The sequence below is a fragment of the Exophiala bonariae genome (assembly GCF_035927105.1).
Source record: "Exophiala bonariae strain CCFEE 5792 chromosome Unknown scaffold_24, whole genome shotgun sequence".
NCBI lineage: Eukaryota > Fungi > Ascomycota > Eurotiomycetes > Chaetothyriales > Herpotrichiellaceae > Exophiala > Exophiala bonariae.
This window is the reverse complement of record NW_027042499.1, coordinates 21559-40427: the sequence shown is the minus strand read 5'-3', so window position 1 is coordinate 40427 and position 18869 is coordinate 21559. Positions and strand designations below refer to the sequence as shown.

At 49.9% G+C, this 18869-nt stretch overlaps 5 protein-coding genes across 5 annotated transcripts; 3 read left to right on the top strand and 2 right to left on the bottom strand.

The window, feature by feature from the left end:
* Window positions 1-733: 733 nt before the first annotated feature.
* On the top strand, window positions 734-1591 carry LTR84_006298 (uncharacterized protein; the record flags this gene model as incomplete). Its single annotated transcript, XM_064849859.1, has 1 exon — window positions 734-1591. The coding sequence occupies one exon, from the start codon at window positions 734-736 to the stop codon at window positions 1589-1591; it is 858 nt and encodes a 285-aa protein (XP_064703160.1).
* A 397-nt stretch (window positions 1592-1988) lies between these two features.
* On the bottom strand, window positions 1989-3719 carry LTR84_006297 (uncharacterized protein; the record flags this gene model as incomplete). Its single annotated transcript, XM_064849858.1, has 1 exon — window positions 1989-3719. The coding sequence occupies one exon, from the start codon at window positions 3717-3719 to the stop codon at window positions 1989-1991; it is 1731 nt and encodes a 576-aa protein (XP_064703159.1).
* Window positions 3720-4785: 1066 nt separating this feature from the next.
* Window positions 4786-5755, top strand: LTR84_006296 (uncharacterized protein; the record flags this gene model as incomplete). Its single annotated transcript, XM_064849857.1, has 6 exons — window positions 4786-4950; window positions 4997-5156; window positions 5205-5223; window positions 5275-5452; window positions 5504-5592; window positions 5638-5755. The coding sequence occupies 6 exons, from the start codon at window positions 4786-4788 to the stop codon at window positions 5753-5755; spliced, it is 729 nt and encodes a 242-aa protein (XP_064703158.1).
* Window positions 5756-9248: 3493 nt separating this feature from the next.
* LTR84_006295 (uncharacterized protein) lies at window positions 9249-9768 on the top strand (the record flags this gene model as incomplete). Its single annotated transcript, XM_064849856.1, has 2 exons — window positions 9249-9376; window positions 9486-9768. The coding sequence occupies 2 exons, from the start codon at window positions 9249-9251 to the stop codon at window positions 9766-9768; spliced, it is 411 nt and encodes a 136-aa protein (XP_064703157.1).
* A 5529-nt stretch (window positions 9769-15297) lies between these two features.
* Window positions 15298-16045, bottom strand: LTR84_006294 (uncharacterized protein; the record flags this gene model as incomplete). Its single annotated transcript, XM_064849855.1, has 3 exons — window positions 15298-15639; window positions 15695-15859; window positions 15917-16045. The coding sequence occupies 3 exons, from the start codon at window positions 16043-16045 to the stop codon at window positions 15298-15300; spliced, it is 636 nt and encodes a 211-aa protein (XP_064703156.1).
* Between the last annotated feature and the right edge of the window lie 2824 nt (window positions 16046-18869).

Below are 18869 nucleotides of genomic sequence, written 5' to 3'. Positions count from 1 at the left end.
ATAATCATCACAGTCTCAAAGGGTTGCAATCGGCGGTTGAAATATTGAGGGGACTCCAGAATCCCAGGCTTACAGCCAGTAATAGGTGGGGAAAGATGACCTGGAGAAGACCCTTTGGCTCCTAGCCATCGGTCATCCACCGAGCGGGCCTAGAGAAGACCATCCTAGTTGGATGGAGGATGGTTAGAATCGTAGCATGACCAGGATGACGCTAGAGGCGTATCTCACATACAAGGATAAGATCAATGGGAATAGAAGAATCGCCGTCGGTGCAAAACCCCGACCACGAGAAACCACATCGGCCTACAATTCCGGCTTTTGATTTTGCCGAGGCGCCTGGAGCTCGAAGGTCGTTTTTAATGTCCTGATTCAACGTCTCGGAACATATTGATATCACCGTTGAATTTGTAAATGCACATCAGCTTGCCGTAACACACCAGACACAATCTAGCCTTGTGAGTTCTGCCTTTTGGGGCCTCATTAATGACCTTCGACAACCGAGGCAAGCCAGACGAGGAAGTTAGTCGATCAAAGACTTCCAACCAACGACTGGTGGCATATCAGAAAGGTACCGTGTGCCCAATTTTTGAGTATCATTTTATATTTTATATCGAGCCTTAAGCTGCTAAATGGCCGAATGGAATACTCATACGTCTCAATAGACCAAATTCCAAAGGAGATTCGATTCCATCCACAACGAGCACCGACATTCAAAAACAAGACACCAGCCAACATGTCGAAACTCTCACCAACGCTCAAGGCGCTCATCAATGCCACACACGCGAAGCCCGACATGCTACGGGCACCACCCAACATCCGCAAGACATACGCGCGGATCGCGGAATCGGCACAGGCCAAGAACATCGGCGTCCCAGCGTGGCTGACGATCTCGACGGCCACGACCATGACGCTCAACTCGCCGTCGTCGCTGGTCGAACTCTACAACTTCACGCAATCCCTCCCGAAACCCCCACCGGGCCCACAAGCCATCGAGCTGATGCGCGAAGTCGGGCTCAAATGCATTTCCTTCAACGGCATCCCACGGAGCATCAACTGCCTGGGCGCGTTCCGCGAAGGCCTGCCCCAGGACGTGTTCAACCAGATCCCCGCGCCGCCCTCGCGACAGCTGACGCCCGACAACGTCCAAGACCGCCTGAAGAACGGCTGGAACCTGTGGGCGTCCGTCTATTACCCGTTCGAGCACAAGCTGTACGACAAGCTGGCCGGGTCGCACCCAAATCTGCCCGTCCACATCCTCAACGCCCACTACGGCACCCTGCTTGCGAACCCGCCGACGCCCGAGGGCTCCGTGAATGTCGGCCGCGTGTTGACGTCTCTGATCGCCATTGCGTGTCTGCGCTCGCAGACCGGCGTGGGTCCCCAAGTCGTCAGCCACTGTTTCGGCCTGCGGAAGGCGTTTGACGACGGCTCCGCTGAGAAGGACGTCGAGGGCGCAGAGTGGCTTGCCACTGACGAGGGGAACCAGTGGATCTTGAATGCTGTCGACGAGATCGTACAGGCTCTGAGCGAGGGTGCCGGAACAACTTTCGCTCCGGGCTATGCCGCTGATAGGCCTAAGGCGAAGTTGTAGTTATGCATTGTTTTGGAAGATAAATCCCCCAGGTTACGTTGTACATAGAGCATCTAGGTAGATGTGTTGGAGTTGGAATATATATTTACCAGAGAATATGCATTGCAAGCAATTCGAATCCTGATTGATGCGAAAAACTTGTCGAGTGCGTGGGTCCCATCTGCACTAAGACTCTTGTCCCAATCACCGGGATGCAAAAAGCTGAAGGAGGAAAGATTGAGGAATACTATAGTGGCCCAACATCATGATTCCCATTGTTCTGTGTAACCTTAGCTATGCAATACATGTAAAACATGACAGAGCGCGTAAACAGATATCCACCCCACTCCTCCATCCAATTGTCAAGTCGCCGTGTCCAGCTAAATACATCCTAAGATAACAGAAGATTTCATTTTATCTATTCCTCCATCTGGCCAATTTTCTCCGCCACAGCGAAGCCCGCGTCTGTAGCCGCTTTGATGTCCTCAACAGTGACACCAGGCGCAAGTTCCGTCAATGTCAACCCGCCTCCGACACGGTCGACCTCGAAGACACAAAGATCAGTAATGATCGTGCTGACAACGTTTGCGCCTGTCAAGGGCAGGCTACACTTCTCGACGATCTTACTCTTGCCGTATTTATCCACATGGTCTGTTGTAACCACGATCTTGGTCTGGTTGGGATTCGAGACCAAGTCCATCGCGCCGCCCATACCCTTGAACACTTTTCCGGGGATCATGTAGTTTGCCAAGTCACCGGTGGCGGAGACTTGTAGAGCACCTAGAATGGACACATCGACGTGCCCACCACGAATCATGCCGAAGGATTCCGCTGAATCAAATGTGGAGGCGCCAGGGAGGAGGGTGACGGTCTCTTTACCGGCATTGACGATGTCGGGGTCGACTTCTTCTTCTGTAGGATAGGGACCCATGCCGAGAATGCCGTTTTCAGATTGGATCCAGACCTTAACATCATCCGGGAGGAAGGAAGGCGCTAGAGTGGGCATGCCAACTCCCAAGTTGACGTACATGCCGTGCTTGAGCTCCTTAGCAGCACGGCGGGCAATTCGGTCCCTTCGAATGAGCGCCTCAGACTTGGTGGACGATGTGGTGGAGCTAGACGCGGCTGATGAGTCAGACTCGAACCCGCTATCTACTGACCGAGTTTTCTTGAGTTCAAGCTTCTTCTCCACGGTAGCTGGAACAATGCGATCAACGTAAATTCCTGGCAGGTGAACATCGTTGGCGTCAATGGAGCCCACAGGGACTATGTTCTCAGCCTCCACGATTGTCAAGCGTGCGGCCTTGGCCATGATAGTTCCAAAAGCCTTTGTGGTATACCGGAATTGGCAATTACCTGCCTCGTCGACTTTCCATGCTCGGAGGATGGCCACGTCGCCGGTGAGAGCTGTTTCCATTACATATGTCTTGCCGTTGAAGATCCTCGTTTCGCGGGGCGTTCCGGATTCCAGAACCACGGATTTCTTGGTCTTGGGATCAACTGGACCCAATCTCGTGGGAATGCCTCCCGTCTGGATAAAAGTAGAGACTCCTGTCGGAGTGTAGAATGCAGGAATGCCTGCACCTCCTGCACGAATGCGCTCCGCCAGAGAGCCTTGGGGGCATAACTCGATAGCAATATTTCCAGACAGATATTTCTGTTCCAGAGTTTTATTGTTGCCCAGATACGATAAGATGCATCGATCTACTTGCCCTGATCGTGTCAGCGGGGAAAGACCGCCAGCGCCTGACGCGCCAGCATTGTTCGACACCGCTGTCAGATTGGTGAGGGAATCTCCTCGGTTGTGGAGAGCCGTGATGATAGTCTCAGCTGTACCGCAGAGACCAAAACCGGCACTAAAAATTGTAGAGCCTGACTTCAAATCTGCCACAGCTTCATCTGCATCGTGGAACACCTTTGACCGTTGCCGATCAATGACTGGTTGGCTTCTCTTGCTTTCATGCTCAACAGCCTCTCCCCACCGACACCGAGAGGAAGAAAACCATCGTGTTTCCTGTCGTTTTAAAGAATTGGTCTTTGATATTGATTGAATGGGACGTCTTTTCAAAGCCACAAAATTGCTAACGTTGGTCAGAGCTCCAGCCCTAGCATCTTTAACGCAAAGGAGTACTGCGCGCCTGGAAGTCATGTTGCAGAAGATAGGAATTCAAGTTCAGAATAGGAAACAAAGTTGCGCAACAAAGCAAGAGTGAGCTTGAAACTTGAAAGCTTTCGTGTTTGACATGAGCATCAAATACCCAAATGTTGAGCCACTATCGTGAAGCATAATTGACGTACTAGAGGCGAGATCGGAGCCAATTTTCGGTGGCGTCCGGAAAAATGCTGGTCAAATCTGCGTTGCTTGAGTGGCCATCCCACAACAACGCCCGTTCCTTGCCGAGCTCCCGGCGTGTTTGACCTAGCCAAAATCGCCCGGCCCTGCGGTGATTTTTCTACCACCGAAGGGTTTGCGCAAGCCTGCTGGGACGTCGATTGTGATAATGCCGAATGTGGAGGGCTATTTGGTGTCACCGATTAGAATCAACAATGGGGGAATGTAGAGGGCTTATCTATCGGAAACCGTGCTATTTGTGCACACCTCTGTGTATACCTTATTTTGGGCAGGTGTAAACACCAGTGCCTTCCTGGAATTATTGGTGTACATGGTTGTTGATGACCATCGAGACATCACCAGACATAACAAACGAGCCTTGCGAAAGTAGGGGACGTCGATCACTTCATTTCAGCCTCTACCCATTAGTGATTTTGCATATCAACCACTGCTGGATCAACCAAGTCCGTAAAGGATCATGACAGGATCTAAGAAGGAAGGCCAGCCGTTTTGGCTAGGGTGAGCTACAACTCGTAACAAACATCGAATTCCATTCTCATTTCCAACAGTGGTGCTGCGGCATCCATGGCTGCTTGTTTCAGTAAGTAATGACCATGTTTTTTCAATAAAACATTCAGACTCACAAATCCGGTAGCGCATCCTCTTGATCAAACAAAATAGTAGGTTATGTGGCTGGTATCTGCCGCAAGTATGTTGAGGAGAAAATAGTCGAATGCAGGTTATGCAGAAGCCACCGAATATGTTGAGAACACTGGTCGCATTTGCAAGTCGTGATGGTATGTCTCATTCGGTCACTGACCACGTGAAAGCTGCTAATTAGATTGTAGGCATATCATCCTTGTGGTGGGGAATATCAGCTTCCATGCTTCGGCAATCGACTTATTCAACTTCACGTTTCGCATTGTATAACTATTTCGCGCAAGAAATGCGCCGAAGAAATGGTCAATCAAAGCTATCAAGCTCTTGGGAGATTGCATGTGCGGCATTGGCTGGTGGTATGGCAGGTTTCGTAGGAAATCCTACTGAGGTTCGTTGATCATACTCGGAGACCTCACTTGCTGATGTATTTTTAGGTCGCCTTGGTGAGAATGTGTGCGGATGGAGCGAAAGCTCCAGCCTCAAGATTTGGCTACAGTCATGCCTTCGACGCGTTGATCAGAATAGGTCGCGAAGAAGGTGTGCGAACGTTCACTAGAGGGTTGGGCCCCAATGTAGTGCGTAGTGTCATTATGAGTGAGGTCTCTATCTTGTTGAAAGCCGCAGCTTGCTGACTCCTCTCAGACGTATCTCAAATAGCAACGTAAGCTGGTGTTCTCTTCGCTATCTGAGATTAGACTGATGATTCATTTAGCTATTCTGCTGCGAAACGCGAATTGCTAGCGAACCAGTCCCTGGGCCTAAAGGACGGTGTGCTGACTCATTTCCTTGCATCCTTTGTGGCTGGGACTGTCGCAACCACTGCGTGCGCACCTGCAGATGTTCTGAAAAGCAGGGTCCAGAATGCTGTTACCGTCGATGGTGTTCGTCCTGTAAGCAAATCGGACGAGTAAGTTGTGAAAATCTGCTAACGATTTGCTTAGAGCGTAGTTAAGATCATATCCGAATCCCTTCGAAATGAAGGACCTCGGTTTCTCATGCGAGGCTGGACTCCGGCCTGGCTCAGATTGACGTATGTTCCATGTTACTTGCCGTTACCGATGCTAACTAAGACCAGGCCTAACACTATCCTGACATTCATTTTCATAGAGCAGTTGCAAAGACTCGTCAATATGTCGAGAGAGGTCAACCCCATAGACCCACTTGTACCAGCGGTCAACGCTCCTAAAGTTTGACACCTCAGAGCGACAGGTTTTGGGTTTCAGCTAAGCGAGAACCTACCCAGCAGGTGCGAGAACCATGCGGAATTGTATGCAAGCATGCAAGCATGGAAGGAGTTCATGGGAGGCTCGTAAGGCTTGATGGCACCCTCACGTCACATTGGGCCAGTCCAACCAATCCATGAACATGGTTTCATCAAGCTGGAACAACTCTTGTGACGCACTTGCATTGTTGATGGCTTCTAATATTTGATCATCGGTCATATCAAATACATAAGGATCAGCGGTCACGCCGGTCGGGTCTGTATTGCCATGCGGAGAGGCATACTGAGGGTTTCTCTCACGCTGGAGCATAGTTGAGTGATTGTGAGCCGATTGAAGGTTGGTCAGTTGGTCATCAGTCGATTGAAGGAGAGAATTCTGCATGATTCGGCGAATGTGTTTAGCAAATAGTACTGAGAGTCCGTTTCGATGCTTTGGTGTGTTGCCAATTCGCTCAAGCACCATAGTGGTATCTTCTATCAGTGTGCGAGCGCTAGGTGCAAGGATCGCCCTATTCCCTAGTGTTGTTGTGCCAAGAGCAAGCGCGAAGCACGCCGCGAATGAGACCATTATCACAGTATTGTTAGGCATTGATTTCAGCCGGTTCTCCCCTTGCACTGCTGCTCGCATAACATTCATCGCGGATGCGAGTCCGGCTGCCCGAAAAAATTGCTTCGCATCCGTTGAGGCGGTGGGATGATTTACCACGTTACAGTACGTGGAAAGTTTTGTGTGCGAGACGAGGATCTCAACGTAAGGCGGAAGCTGTCCATCTCCTTGAGTAATCTGCAACGACCATACCGCATACCACTGCTCAAAAAATCGATCGATTTTGTCTTTCAAAAATCTTACAGTGGCGGAGCCCCCACTTCCTCCTTGGCTGCCATCACAGATTTCACGGAGATTGCTGATCAGGGGCACCAGATCCCGTCGTAGTACGGCAGCAGAGATAATGCTACCATCCCATCTATCTGCAATATCAGATATGTGCCACGTGTCGCAACTATCCACTAACGGACCAATTGGAACTGCGTAAGGTCGTCCACGAGCAAGGCAGATGCCCCGGTCTAGCACAAAGAGGGCCAGCCAAACGCGTTCGCGAAGTCTTAGTAGACGGCGACCCCATCCTGACGTTGGGTCGACTTGGGGAAATCCGTCCATTTGAAGAGCTTTTGTGCTGTCTATGCATTCGGCCTTGGCAACTCGGTCCAAGAATCCGGCCGGGCGGATAGTTGGCGATGGCACCACAATTTTGTTGAGTTGAAGATCTAGAGCGATTGTAAGAGCCATGGACAGGTAGGCACAAGTCTCGTCAGCCGCCCAGTGCTTCGCTGGAACCATCCATGGTATATTGACGAGGAATGCTAGCACGATCTCGACTGATCTGTTCTTGTTTTGTGCAACTTTCTGGGCAAGTATGTTTCTGTGATTTGCAAGTCGTTTCGACAAAGCTTCTGTTTTGGGTAAGAACAATGCTGAAGCGGCGAGGACCGAAGTGAAGAGAAAGGCAGATCGCGAACGGACAAAAGGCGCGGTATGAAGAATCGGATCTAATCCCCACCGAGTATGGGATAGACGGTCGTTGAAGTAGTTGAACAGGGTTTCAGCCTCCTCATCAGTGACCAACCCTAGATCAATAGGATCAAGCTCTGGAGAGTTATCAAGACTGGGCTGTAGAGAACCAAAGAATTGTGTTAACTCGTCATCAGTTGCATTAACGTCGGGTGCCTGTGGAACGACAAATGCAGCACCAGCAGGTGAAGTAGACATATTTGTAGATGGCGATTGTCCTGGTAATCCAGACGCCATGGCTAATAGTTGGAGAGGGTTATCGGCATGGTTTAAAGCGAGCTCGTCTGCTTTCTCCGTGCCATCTGCTGGTGACTCGTTAGCCACGGCTCCTGCTTCGCTTGGCACCAAGCTCGCTCGATGATGAGGGAAGGCTATTTGATTAGGTGCAGTGTTTGGTGTGGTGGAAGCAGACTCCCGACGACGTTGTGGGCTATTCTCAGATGGTGCGGCCATTAATTGCCGGAGGTCTGCCTCGATCTCATGATTTAGCCCTGAGGCTCCATCCTTTGATCTCTTGAGCGCTTGCTCGACTTGATATATAGCCTTCTCGAGTCCAGTACGTTTACTGAGAAGCCAATAAGTATTCATGAGCAGTTCACTAGCCGCAGATGACTCACTTTTTGACACCCTTGTACCTGCCAACATGATACTCGGGTGTTACGCACTGTAACCCGGCCTGTTGGCATTTACGGCACACGCTGGCTTTTGGTTCTCGAGTACATTTGACCTTACTCCGGCGGCATTCTAGACATGCGGCCTGCTTCGAACTGGAAGCACTCGATGCAGCCAATTCCTGCTCGGAGGAATCTCTGGAAGTCATGCCTGGTTCAAATTGGCCGCCAGGCATTAGCAATATTTACAGCATGGCTGATATTGACAACTAGAGCCTTGGAGGATTCGACAGAGGGTTGAGTAACAATTGACTATCCCAGGTCTCGGCTACTTGGTGATGGGGAGGTTGCTGTTGGGAAGAAATGTTGATCGACAATCGAAAGGGCGAGATTCCTCGACAAAGCTGTAACTAATATGGTTGAGAGTTCGGCAGGGTTACCAGTAATGAGTGGGCCAGGCGAAAAGGACCAACACAAATAATGACTTGAGTTTAGGTAAATCTTCTCGAGGCAGACCTCCGACGTCAACCTATGCGAGTATGTTCTGGAGAGAGACGTACAGTAGCTTCCCCGCGAACTGCTCCGTCCACCTTCCCGAAATTTGGCTGGACACGTGACTATAGGTTAGCACGAGAGCACTCACGGAAGAATATACGGCCGTCTCCTTGAGCGATAGTGCCAATTGGTCCTAGCTTCGGATTTTAGGAGTAACCTGAAAAGCTTGGCCAACCCCTGACAGGATCTCAGCTTGACACGCCGCACCACGCGGCCGCCATCCTCTCCAGATTAGTGACACCTAAACAAACAAGCTCGTTCCTCCCAAGGGCCAAACCAAAACCAAAACTTGATCTGAAACGTCAGGCACTGGATCACTTTACCCGAGACAACGAATAAGGGCCCCTTAATCACAAAATGAATGAGACTCTCCATTCTTTTTATCTCTGCTTTGTCTGCATCTGATGAGATTTACTGCATCTTCCACTTTTCCGATTCGCAATTGAGGGGAATCTGGGGAAGAAAGCAACGACTCTCCTTCAACTTTGGCATCTCGCATACACTCTCTTGGATTTCATTCCATTCACTCCTTTCACTTTATATTTTCGATTGTTTACTTGGATCAACAACCAAACAGTGCTGGGCACCCTCTCACGTTTCGACCATTATAATCGTGAAGTAGATTGCTACTTTTCATTCTTCAGCACGCATTTAGCAAAGCTCTATAGAGTGTTACCGGCCAATCTTATTGTCCAACACAACCTCCCCGAGACCGAGACGCATTAACCATGTCGACTTATTTCACTACTCTTCTTAAGCGAGCCGAATGCAAGAACGATGATCCGAGGTTTGATGCTTGCGAAACATATGTTAGCGACTTTACGAAAACAGGTATTCCTTTAATCATTGGTTTATCGTAAGTTCACCGAAATTCATCCGACGTAGCGCTCAGGCTTGACGAGCCATCCGCTGTTATCTTTATATCGTCCAATTACCATTCCATTCACTAACATATCTAAATCTAGCCTTCTCCTTTGCGCTGGCACAGTCATGTTCTTCATCGTGCGGCGACAGCGTCAGCGACAGAGAGCAGCAGAGGCCGCAAAGGATCGCATGATTGACGACAATATGGAGCTTACTTGGGTCCCGATTCCGAAATCAAATGATGGCAGTATGCCTCGCGATCAAGGGCGGGATAATTACCAGCAACCTTCGATGCCACCACCAAGCTATAATCAGACTCATCCTCCGAGATCTGATCAGAAGTATCATGGCCGAAGAGCTTCACGAGATTCCGACTATGCTTAAACATGATGCACTCTGCTCTTTTTTACCGCATTTTCGACTTGCGAGGCATTCTGCTTTTCATATTCGTCGTCTGGCTTATGCATGGCGCCGCTGGGCATTTGTAAAGGGTTTTACAAGGCGGTGCTTTGCAAACAAGGAGCTCTCATATCCAACCTACCTCAACGTAAATCTTTTTATAGTCAGTGCACGTCCTGCGCATGGCCGTTTATCAAGCGTCGATGCAATGGGTGGAAACGGCAGAGATACATGATTTTTCACGCTCTTGACGAGATATTGCAAGAGACGAGGATGTTTCACAGCTACAAGTTGTTCGACGAACTCACGATGCAGCAATCTTCGTTTGTCCAGCACTCAGGGCTACGCTAAACGATGCATTCAAAGTCGAGATCGGACTTTGACCCCCAAAAATATAAAAACTTGTGCTCTTGACCAGTATCCCTCCCGGCAAGGCTGATGCGTAGCGTGATACTGCTTCAGCCAACCCAGGCGTGACTGTCTCTCTCCTGGCGAAGAAAGCACACTGTCGTAAAGCAGAAGCAGGAAAATGCAATAGCAACGCCGACACCAACCTCGCCCTGCTGCAGATCATACCTGAGTACCTAATACATGCTTGACCGGCTTTAAGCTCTCGGCATCCATGCGCAGTAAAATAAAAACCCAACAATAAGCACAAAGTCGGTGCGATGCCAACAACCTACGTCAGAAAAATATATTCGAACCCCAGGTTCACACAAACGATACAGCGCAGGTCCTGTACCGAGTACGCCTGCAAGCAAGCAAGCATGCATGGCCCATCCACACGGCCACCCACCGCTCTCTCTCTCGGCAGTTCCCCGGTTAGCATGCGGTCAACCCGAATCCGCAGGCTTATGTCATTGCGTGCCCTGAAGAGGGAGGTCGTTTAGTCATTCTCACCCACGACAGGTGTCCATGATGACTGTCCATCTCGGGTTACACAAAAGACCCCTCGTTGACTCGTCATGCATGAAAAGCGCATGCTCTAAACCTGCGCGGTCGGCGGCCGGCGACCCACTTGTGGGGGGGGCGGAGGGGGGGTGTCAGTCTACAAATTCACACGGTGGTGTGGGCCTACGAAGTACGATGTAGGTACTTATCTCACGTCCACACTTGAAGCCTGCTTGCAAAGTGTCGGTGCTGGTGCTGGTGCCGCCATTTTGAGTCCTCTGTGCGCCGCCCACCGCCCGCCGCCCATCACCCGCTGGTGAAGAAGCGACTGCCCGATCGAGTCCCGTCTCGCGATCCACGGGCTACAGTCTACGTGGCCCTGTAGGCTGATTCAAGGTACGAGGTACGGGCCTGCAGGACATGCGAGACTCATGCTAAATAGCCTGAGGGAAATTATTGTATCGGCTAATTGCGCTGAGTGACCGCTCTCTAGAGCCACTTAGTTGCATCTGTGTCAGGTTTAAAAGGCCTCTCGTCATGTACACCCGGTTTGAGATAGTGACCGGAGGGAGAAACCCAATGCGATTTTAGTCCAATGCTTGTTCGATCCAAGCATTGTACGATGGGAGGACTCCGGGTAATCAAAATCCTTCCAGAAGGAATTTCTTCCTCATGCCCCCATGGTGGACCTAGAGGGGCAGGTTGTCAAGGTACAAGAATGGACATGTATGCACATACATACAACACTTACTGTTACATCCGAGGATTCGTTGTTTCATGTAACCGTGGTGCTTCGGGGGAGTTCTCTTTCATCAAAGACCCAAGGCTCTTGACAGTTCCGTTTATGCAAGGCGAGGGATCACTCGCGATTGAGCCGAGACACTAGGTGACTCGACTTCTTGGATGATAAACATGTCGATCACTCGTTTAGTAGCTGTAGAAAACCATGATTTCTCGGCCACTGTTTTGACAGCAGTCAATAATGTATGTTGTACTATGGTTAACGTACGTGTACTCGTTAGTCGGTATTGAGTTGGCCCGAAAAAAACTTCCAAAACCAGGAATGATCTGCACTCCCAGTCCGACGTGGGAAGGCTGTGACCTTCCAGTGTAGGGAAAGGGTCTGTTTCATCATGGACAGACTTGATCGACAGATGCTCTTGCAGCATTGTGATCCATTGACAAACATTGGAATTTGGGATCGTCGTGGGGGTAGGTTTTCTTGACTATATCAAGCCTTCGAGTAGATGAGTGCGAAGTCCAAATCACCCGAGTAGTGCCACAAGCTGGATATCGGACCGGAGAGTCCGTGGCCTCAGTGATATTAGTGCTGTTGATGTCAAAGTCCAAGAAAGTTTCATGACTAAGAAAGCAGTCCGAGGAATGCCCTTCTCCTCTTTCGGAAGGCTGACTTACTTAACCACACCTCTCAAGCCTCATTGAATATCAATTGGAGGGGTGACAACGAACAAACATCCCGCTATCGTTGTTTTCCCATGTACTTGCTGCTATGGTTGCTATTCTGCACTGACGGTTAAGATGCTTCGCCTGCTGGTCGATCGATGAAGCCGGTCTCTGGTGAAAATGTGGCCGGACAGACTGAGGCGGTTGATCTTTCATGCACTGTGAGTGGAAGGATTATGAGGCCTTCCATTAGCTAAGAAGAAGACTGAAATAGCTTCGATCAATCTAATAAGCGCGTTTACGGCCATGGCAGTCTTGTTTGGCTGTAAAACGGAAGAAAAGATGGCGTTCTAGCAACATCCGTAGCGTTCGCAACAATATTCTCAACCCAATGACGTCGGAGACGTTCTTGGTACCATTGATGGAGTCGGTGGTATTGCCTGAACATGTGCAGATTTTGCTTCGCTCACTGACGAATATCTGTAACCGGGTTGTTCCAAAACAGGTTTAGAGACTTTTCATCGTCCCCAGCTTCATCCTGAGGTGAATTTCTAGTTCATTGATAGAAGGATCGTGCGCCGTGATATGCAAAGCCTTGTCAATAGAGCGATGCATTGGCAATGCCAAGCCCTAACATCTCACATATGGATGAATCCTTTGCTGTTCGTAAATGTATTATGCTTAGAGAAACATTCAACCTACCGTTTCCTTGGCGCAGGGAAGTAAAAGCAGGAAAGGTATTTGCGGCTGTGTTCAAACCCTCCGAAGTCGTGGCACGCGGCTTCTTTGATACATGCTCTGGACAGCAGGAGCAGGAGCACGCATGATATTCCATCAGCTCCTGATTGGGAGTCACGATGGAGCCAGCGGCTCACCGGATGACAGAAAAAAGGGATGCTTCGAAAGAATCATTATTCCCTGAAGACCCGTTTGCTGGCAGCTAAGTATCTTGATACGAGCCTTGACTCTCGTCTTGGCAGATCGAAGATCGACCATCTCCAGAGTCCAACGTGGTTGATCACCACACTGAGGGAGAAAAAGTGGCTGTCAGCGGCTGTGCTGACCTAAGGTTGGGTGGTGATTTCCTGTGTCAGCCGCCCAAAGTTGAGTGAGCCGTTAGCTGTGTCCGCCCTGACTCAACATGCCCGAAACCCCTCCCGGCGAGTGCATATTGGTGCTGGAGGTGTTGAGGAGATGTAGCCTGGTGTCAGTTGGTCCCAATACGAAAAGAGCTCGTGTAGCAGGCGGAATTACAGAGAATGATTGATTGCTGATAGGCGCGAAAAGAAGAAACACCATGCTTCAATCGGACAAGTGCACATGTCATATTGGGAATAGTGCAGTCACTAACAATCGACTTGCATTGTGGCTTGCTTCTCTTTTTTGGTGTTCGTATCGATAATAACAGGATCCAGATTGTGGTCGGACATGCAGACTCGTATCATGTATGCAGATTCTGTGTTCCTCTTGATATTTGTTGCGAGATTGGAGGGGTATGCAGTTTGAGTTGTCGACTCCTTCTTATTGACACTAAAACACAATAGTACTTCGCAGTTTTATACTTGTTCCGAGTTTTCCCAAGCACATCGCAATATGAGCACCTGCTGGCAAGAATGATGCCACACCGACAGAAGCGAAAAGTGACGTGACTCCGTGTCCAGTTCACATCTTCTGAGAAAGATGATTCAGCGCTGAAACCAACAGCTGACTTCCAAGTTCGAAGATACTAGGTATCACTGGCGTGTAAATTGACCAGTAGTCCCCACCCGGTCCTGTTTTCCAATATTCATGGTCTACGAACATCCAAACTCCATGGCGCGAGCATCCAGGTCACGTCACTTCGATACTGTAATGCGACCCTCTACTCCAAGCTTTCCAGCAGCCCAAAGCCAAGGCAAATATCTCCACCTTAGTCAGTAGCCTTCTCGGGAGACTCTCAACAACAAGGCCACCACAAGCATCTCCGAGTGCCCCTCACAATTAGGTTATCCGTCTGAGATTCCAATAGTAAATGCCTATCTGGGACAGTGATGGCTTTAGACCGATTGGTCAGTGACGTCTTCCTATCCCTCGCTGATTACCTAGTACAGATCTACCAAGACACATGGCCTGGCTAGAACTTTCAGAGAAGGAAAGTCGGTGGACCGTTGCCCTCGTCTGTGTCTCTCACTGTGTCACAACGAAACTATTCTTCACGGAGGACGGAGGGAGGTGGTAATGCAGGAAAAATCACATATGCTCCTGGGGGCGATAGAACCCTCACAAACCCCGTCCTGCCCTGCTTCTCGTCACGCCTTGTTTGTTCATCACGGGAAGGTCGAGGCTCATTGGGACAGGTCGCAAATCATAATGCAAAGAAGCGTTGATGATTTTCGGAGCCAACACCAAATTGGTAGTGGGCTTTAGCAGAGTCTCATTCGTTGATATACCAGAAATCCTGAGAGCACTTTCTTGGCTTCCTTCCCGCGGCCCATTTCGAGTTTTCTTCGCACGTGGACGTGGGCACGAAATAATTAACCCCCCCCCCCGGTCAATAATACCTGGGTCGGGTAACGCCTGGTATCAATCAGGCCCGGGCGACCACCTGGGCACCTGGACAGCCAAGGGTAATAAGTTAGGTCGATATCCATCCGGGCTCAAAGCTGACTGAGGTATCGTTCAGGGGTCCAAGGGCCGAGGGCTGGTGGATAGCCTAGGTTTTTTCGGACAAGGGCTGCCCCCCCACTTCCATCTGTAGTTTAGGGACGAATCCTCGGGGAAACACGACGCGGCCTCCTTCAGAGTCAACCACTTTTGTCGCTCAGCCATGCGTAGATGACGCCGTGGGTCACGACGACTTTTACATTGTCGAAACATCAGACGTCGAGATATCGAATGGAGGTGGCAAAGAGGAACAGTGAAAGCGCCATATGATAGTAAAATGGGCTTGCGCCCAATGATTCTTTTTCATTCTGATCGTGATATTAAATTTTCAAAAACCTCTTTCCCTTCAAGGTTTAAAGGTTGTGATATGGTATTCGTTACAATGGCAATTCCATGCTTTCCGGATGCAAATCTGCTACAACACGCAGCCCGGGTCTCCCGTAGATCGCGATTATCATCCATCGATCGGTGGCTTCAAGAAAGATTTCGCCAACGCCCACAAATATGCCTCTTCGCTATGCATAAGTGATCCAAAGATTGCTATCAGTCAGTCCACCCGCGGGTCATGTTGTAGACCTATGACCCTCGACGTGGAGGGTATGCATGTGATAGGCGAGGCGTGCTCTGAGCGCTTGGGATGTCGTTTCCGAAGAATGGAACCAAGTCGAACTCTTGAGGTGACTGACAGAGGGAGCCGCAGAGGTTTGGGAGACCATTGTGGAGGTTGGAGATTTCGTTGTTGAGTTGTTCGATCTGGGTCTTGAGCCTAGCCACCTCGCTTGACTGCTCTGAATAGGAACGAGTCAATAGCTGATGCTTTTGTTGCCATTGGGTGATCTGCTCCTCAAGCTCCTTCTGGTGTCGGTCTTTGCGTTCGCGGTATGCTCGCTGAGATGAACGGTTTTGTTCTCGTCGTCTCTGCAATGCCAAGTCAGTATGAGTGAACTTGTGTTGGGACAAGTACAAGACGTACCTCAATCTTGTCTGGGATGGAGCTTTTCACTTGGGCCACCACGTTGCTGGCAGAAGAAACGCGACGATCGGGACTTGATCGGTAAGATCTGTCGGATCCTGACGAAGACATTGATTCGAACGAGTTATCAAGGCTGGCATAGAAGTCTGCCGCCCGTTGCAGGAGCTAGTTGCAAGTCAATATCACAAACTTCCGCTACCATTTGCCATTCAAGTGACTTACGTCGTTGTAGTGATTGACCATGTTCTTGGGTGACTGCACAGTCGAATAGTCCCATTGGAATGAGGGGTCCATGGGCGAGAAAGCCGCCTGTTGTTGGTTACCCCAGCTGTTCTGATGGAAGTCGGTCATGGTTGATGTGAGGAGAAGATATTGTCGAAGTGGATTTGTATTTGATTTGATTTGGCGGAGTCGATAAACGTGTTTTGTGTGATGTTTCTTTCTCGATGATCTGGTAGAATGAAGATTTCATTTCAAGCGAGGTGGTGGGGGACAGCCACTATCTTATACAACTCCCATTCAAAGCAAGGCTACCACGGGGCAGAGCATACATTGACCTGGTGTTCCATCTGGGATTGAGATAAATTACCCATTACTCACCGAATCTGGTTAGTAGGCCGTAAACGCTTTGGCGAGTTTGACCCATGGTGGTTCGAAGCATGCGACCAGGGGAGTGTGGACCAGGGTATCTGACAGAGACCACCATGGACAACGGATGAAGCGAGTGCCCCTAAACCCTTTCCAGGAGGCGCACTAGTAGAGCTTCAACACCCCTGTCGCAAGCTGATTTGCTCCTTGCCTGACTCAAGCTGCGTCCCCACGAGCCGGCAACTTCTGCATCAGTCAGCCAGCGTTTTCCCATGCGTCCTTACTCAGGTTCGAACACTATTCCATATAGGGCTCTAAGTGGCTGGAAGTCCTTTCTGCGTCAGAGCAGGAATGAAATTGGGACAACCCATCGAGATCTTGGCGCTCTGCTGTTGCAATTCGCAAGCGGGTTTCGACTCGGCTGCCACTGGTCTTTGCTTGTCACGGAAAGCCCCAAGCGCCGCGATCCGATGTCCTACACTCGTGGGGGAGCATGACTTTGCACCAATGTCGTCATCGGGCCTGCAAGCATTCCTCCACCAGCTGCTGTGTATACACCACATCTTGTCGTCGATACCCAGTATAGGCGCCGCCCGTGGCCATAGCCGTGACAGATATAAAGAATCACAAGGCGGCTACGGGTCGAGTCGAGACGGCTACCGTTAGGATCGTCCCAGTATACAAGACGGCACTGTTCTCAAGAACATTCGTGGACACTCTTTCGCAGATCTTTGGACCCCGAGTTTGATGCATCACACAGATCGAACGGACTTTGGGACAACTCAGAAAATACTCCAATAGTATAGGAGGATTTTCTCGCAATCCAGCCAGAGATCCACTACACATCGCGTTCGTGACAGCTAAACCGATGCTGGGGTGACTGTTCTTCGGTATCGATACGTCCACTGGGATACTTTCCTCCAGTATTGATGCGCCACATTACATCAGAGTTGCTAGGAGAGCACGTAAAGGGCACCAGTTAAGAAAAGTGCAATTGGCCAGGAAATAGTCCAGTGCCAAGCAGTACTTTATCTTTATTGTACAGTGGTTAATGGCTAGGATAGGAGGTCTGGTACCAACGACGAAAGTGCTGGAGCATGATATCATTCATTTCCAGCCCATGTACGTGGTGGACGTCCACCATTGACGATTTGAGGCAGAGGTATAGGGCCAGCGTTCCAAAAAGACTCAAGCAGGGGCTCGGAGAATCATGTCCTTTCTAGGAAAAGGCTCGAAACAATGGACGACTTCCAAACTTCTAGAAGCTCTTGCGCCTAGCCTTGCAAGCTGTCATTCGCTCGATGTCAACAAATGGCTTACCAGAGCTGCGATGATCCTTCTATGCATGGAACTCGTGCAATTTACGGGGCAGTTCGACACGTAGACATTCTGGAATAGTTGGACGTCAATACATCCGCCATGATCCGAACACAAACCACTGCGAATCGCAACCAGGTGTTTGAACATTTCGTCACATACAAACGTGCCGTTGGGTCCAGGTTGCAAAGCAATCAGGATATGATTGTGACGTTGCAGTAGAATGAAGCCTCCTGGGATGGCTATGGATTAAACGTGGGTGGGAGGGGCGGCGGAGGTCCCGTGCTGTCGGCGCTTGAGAGGTATCCTGGCGAGGGCTCCGAGATATTCGACAATCCCGACTGGCGAAACACGCGAGAATAAAATCCTTATCAAGTGGCCCTTTCCACTATAAATGTGGACCGTCTTTGTCTTGGTGCTGGCGTGGCTCACCGCTTGGGTTCAATAAAGGAGCACTTTCTCGAAAGACAAAAGTCAAATGGCCGGTTGGCCCTCGTTGATCTCAATCAGTGGACATGCCGGATCCTTTTCAAAGAGACCTAGACCGAGTTCTGCGATGTCGAACCAAGGGTAGCTATGTTCAAGCGTCGCATGTCAACACGCATGCACGAAAACATGAAACAAACATGCCAATATCATTGACAGGCGTTGGAGACTTACCAGCCGGCGCAAGCCACAGTACGTGGACCGGGAAAACTCAATTCGCGAAACCCGATTGGATCAGAGGCTAATTTCAGGCTGATATTGCTCAATCACTTGCGGACCATACCGTTATCGATAACACCTGGGAGAGTGACAATTGATGACTGATGAGACACCCGTTTGGTGGTTGTGGCTGACGTTATCAGAACCCATCACGTCAGCGAGGCTTGATCCAGGAATCGCTAGCTCATTCGACAACCGAATGAAAGCTTCGAATAAAAGCTTCGGATGTGCTTGTATATCTCTTGCAGGCGCCTCATCGTGGAATCGAGCTCCTATCGACGTCAAACCTTGTGGTGGGATTGTCGCGCTATAGGCAGAGCATGATAGGCATCCGCCGGCTGAAGATCAAGCCATCAAGCAGAACCGTCGTGCAACGACCAAAGAAAGAAAGGCCTGTCACGCCACTGAGACTGGCGACCAACCTATATCTATCACTATAGTAGCAGAATAAGATGAGGTCAGCAGCGTGCTGCAATGATAGAACTGTGTTACCCTGATGTACCACGTGGTAGTTAAGCTCCAAGCTTGAGAGCAGAATCTTGGAGTGATCTGCTGCTAAGAACCA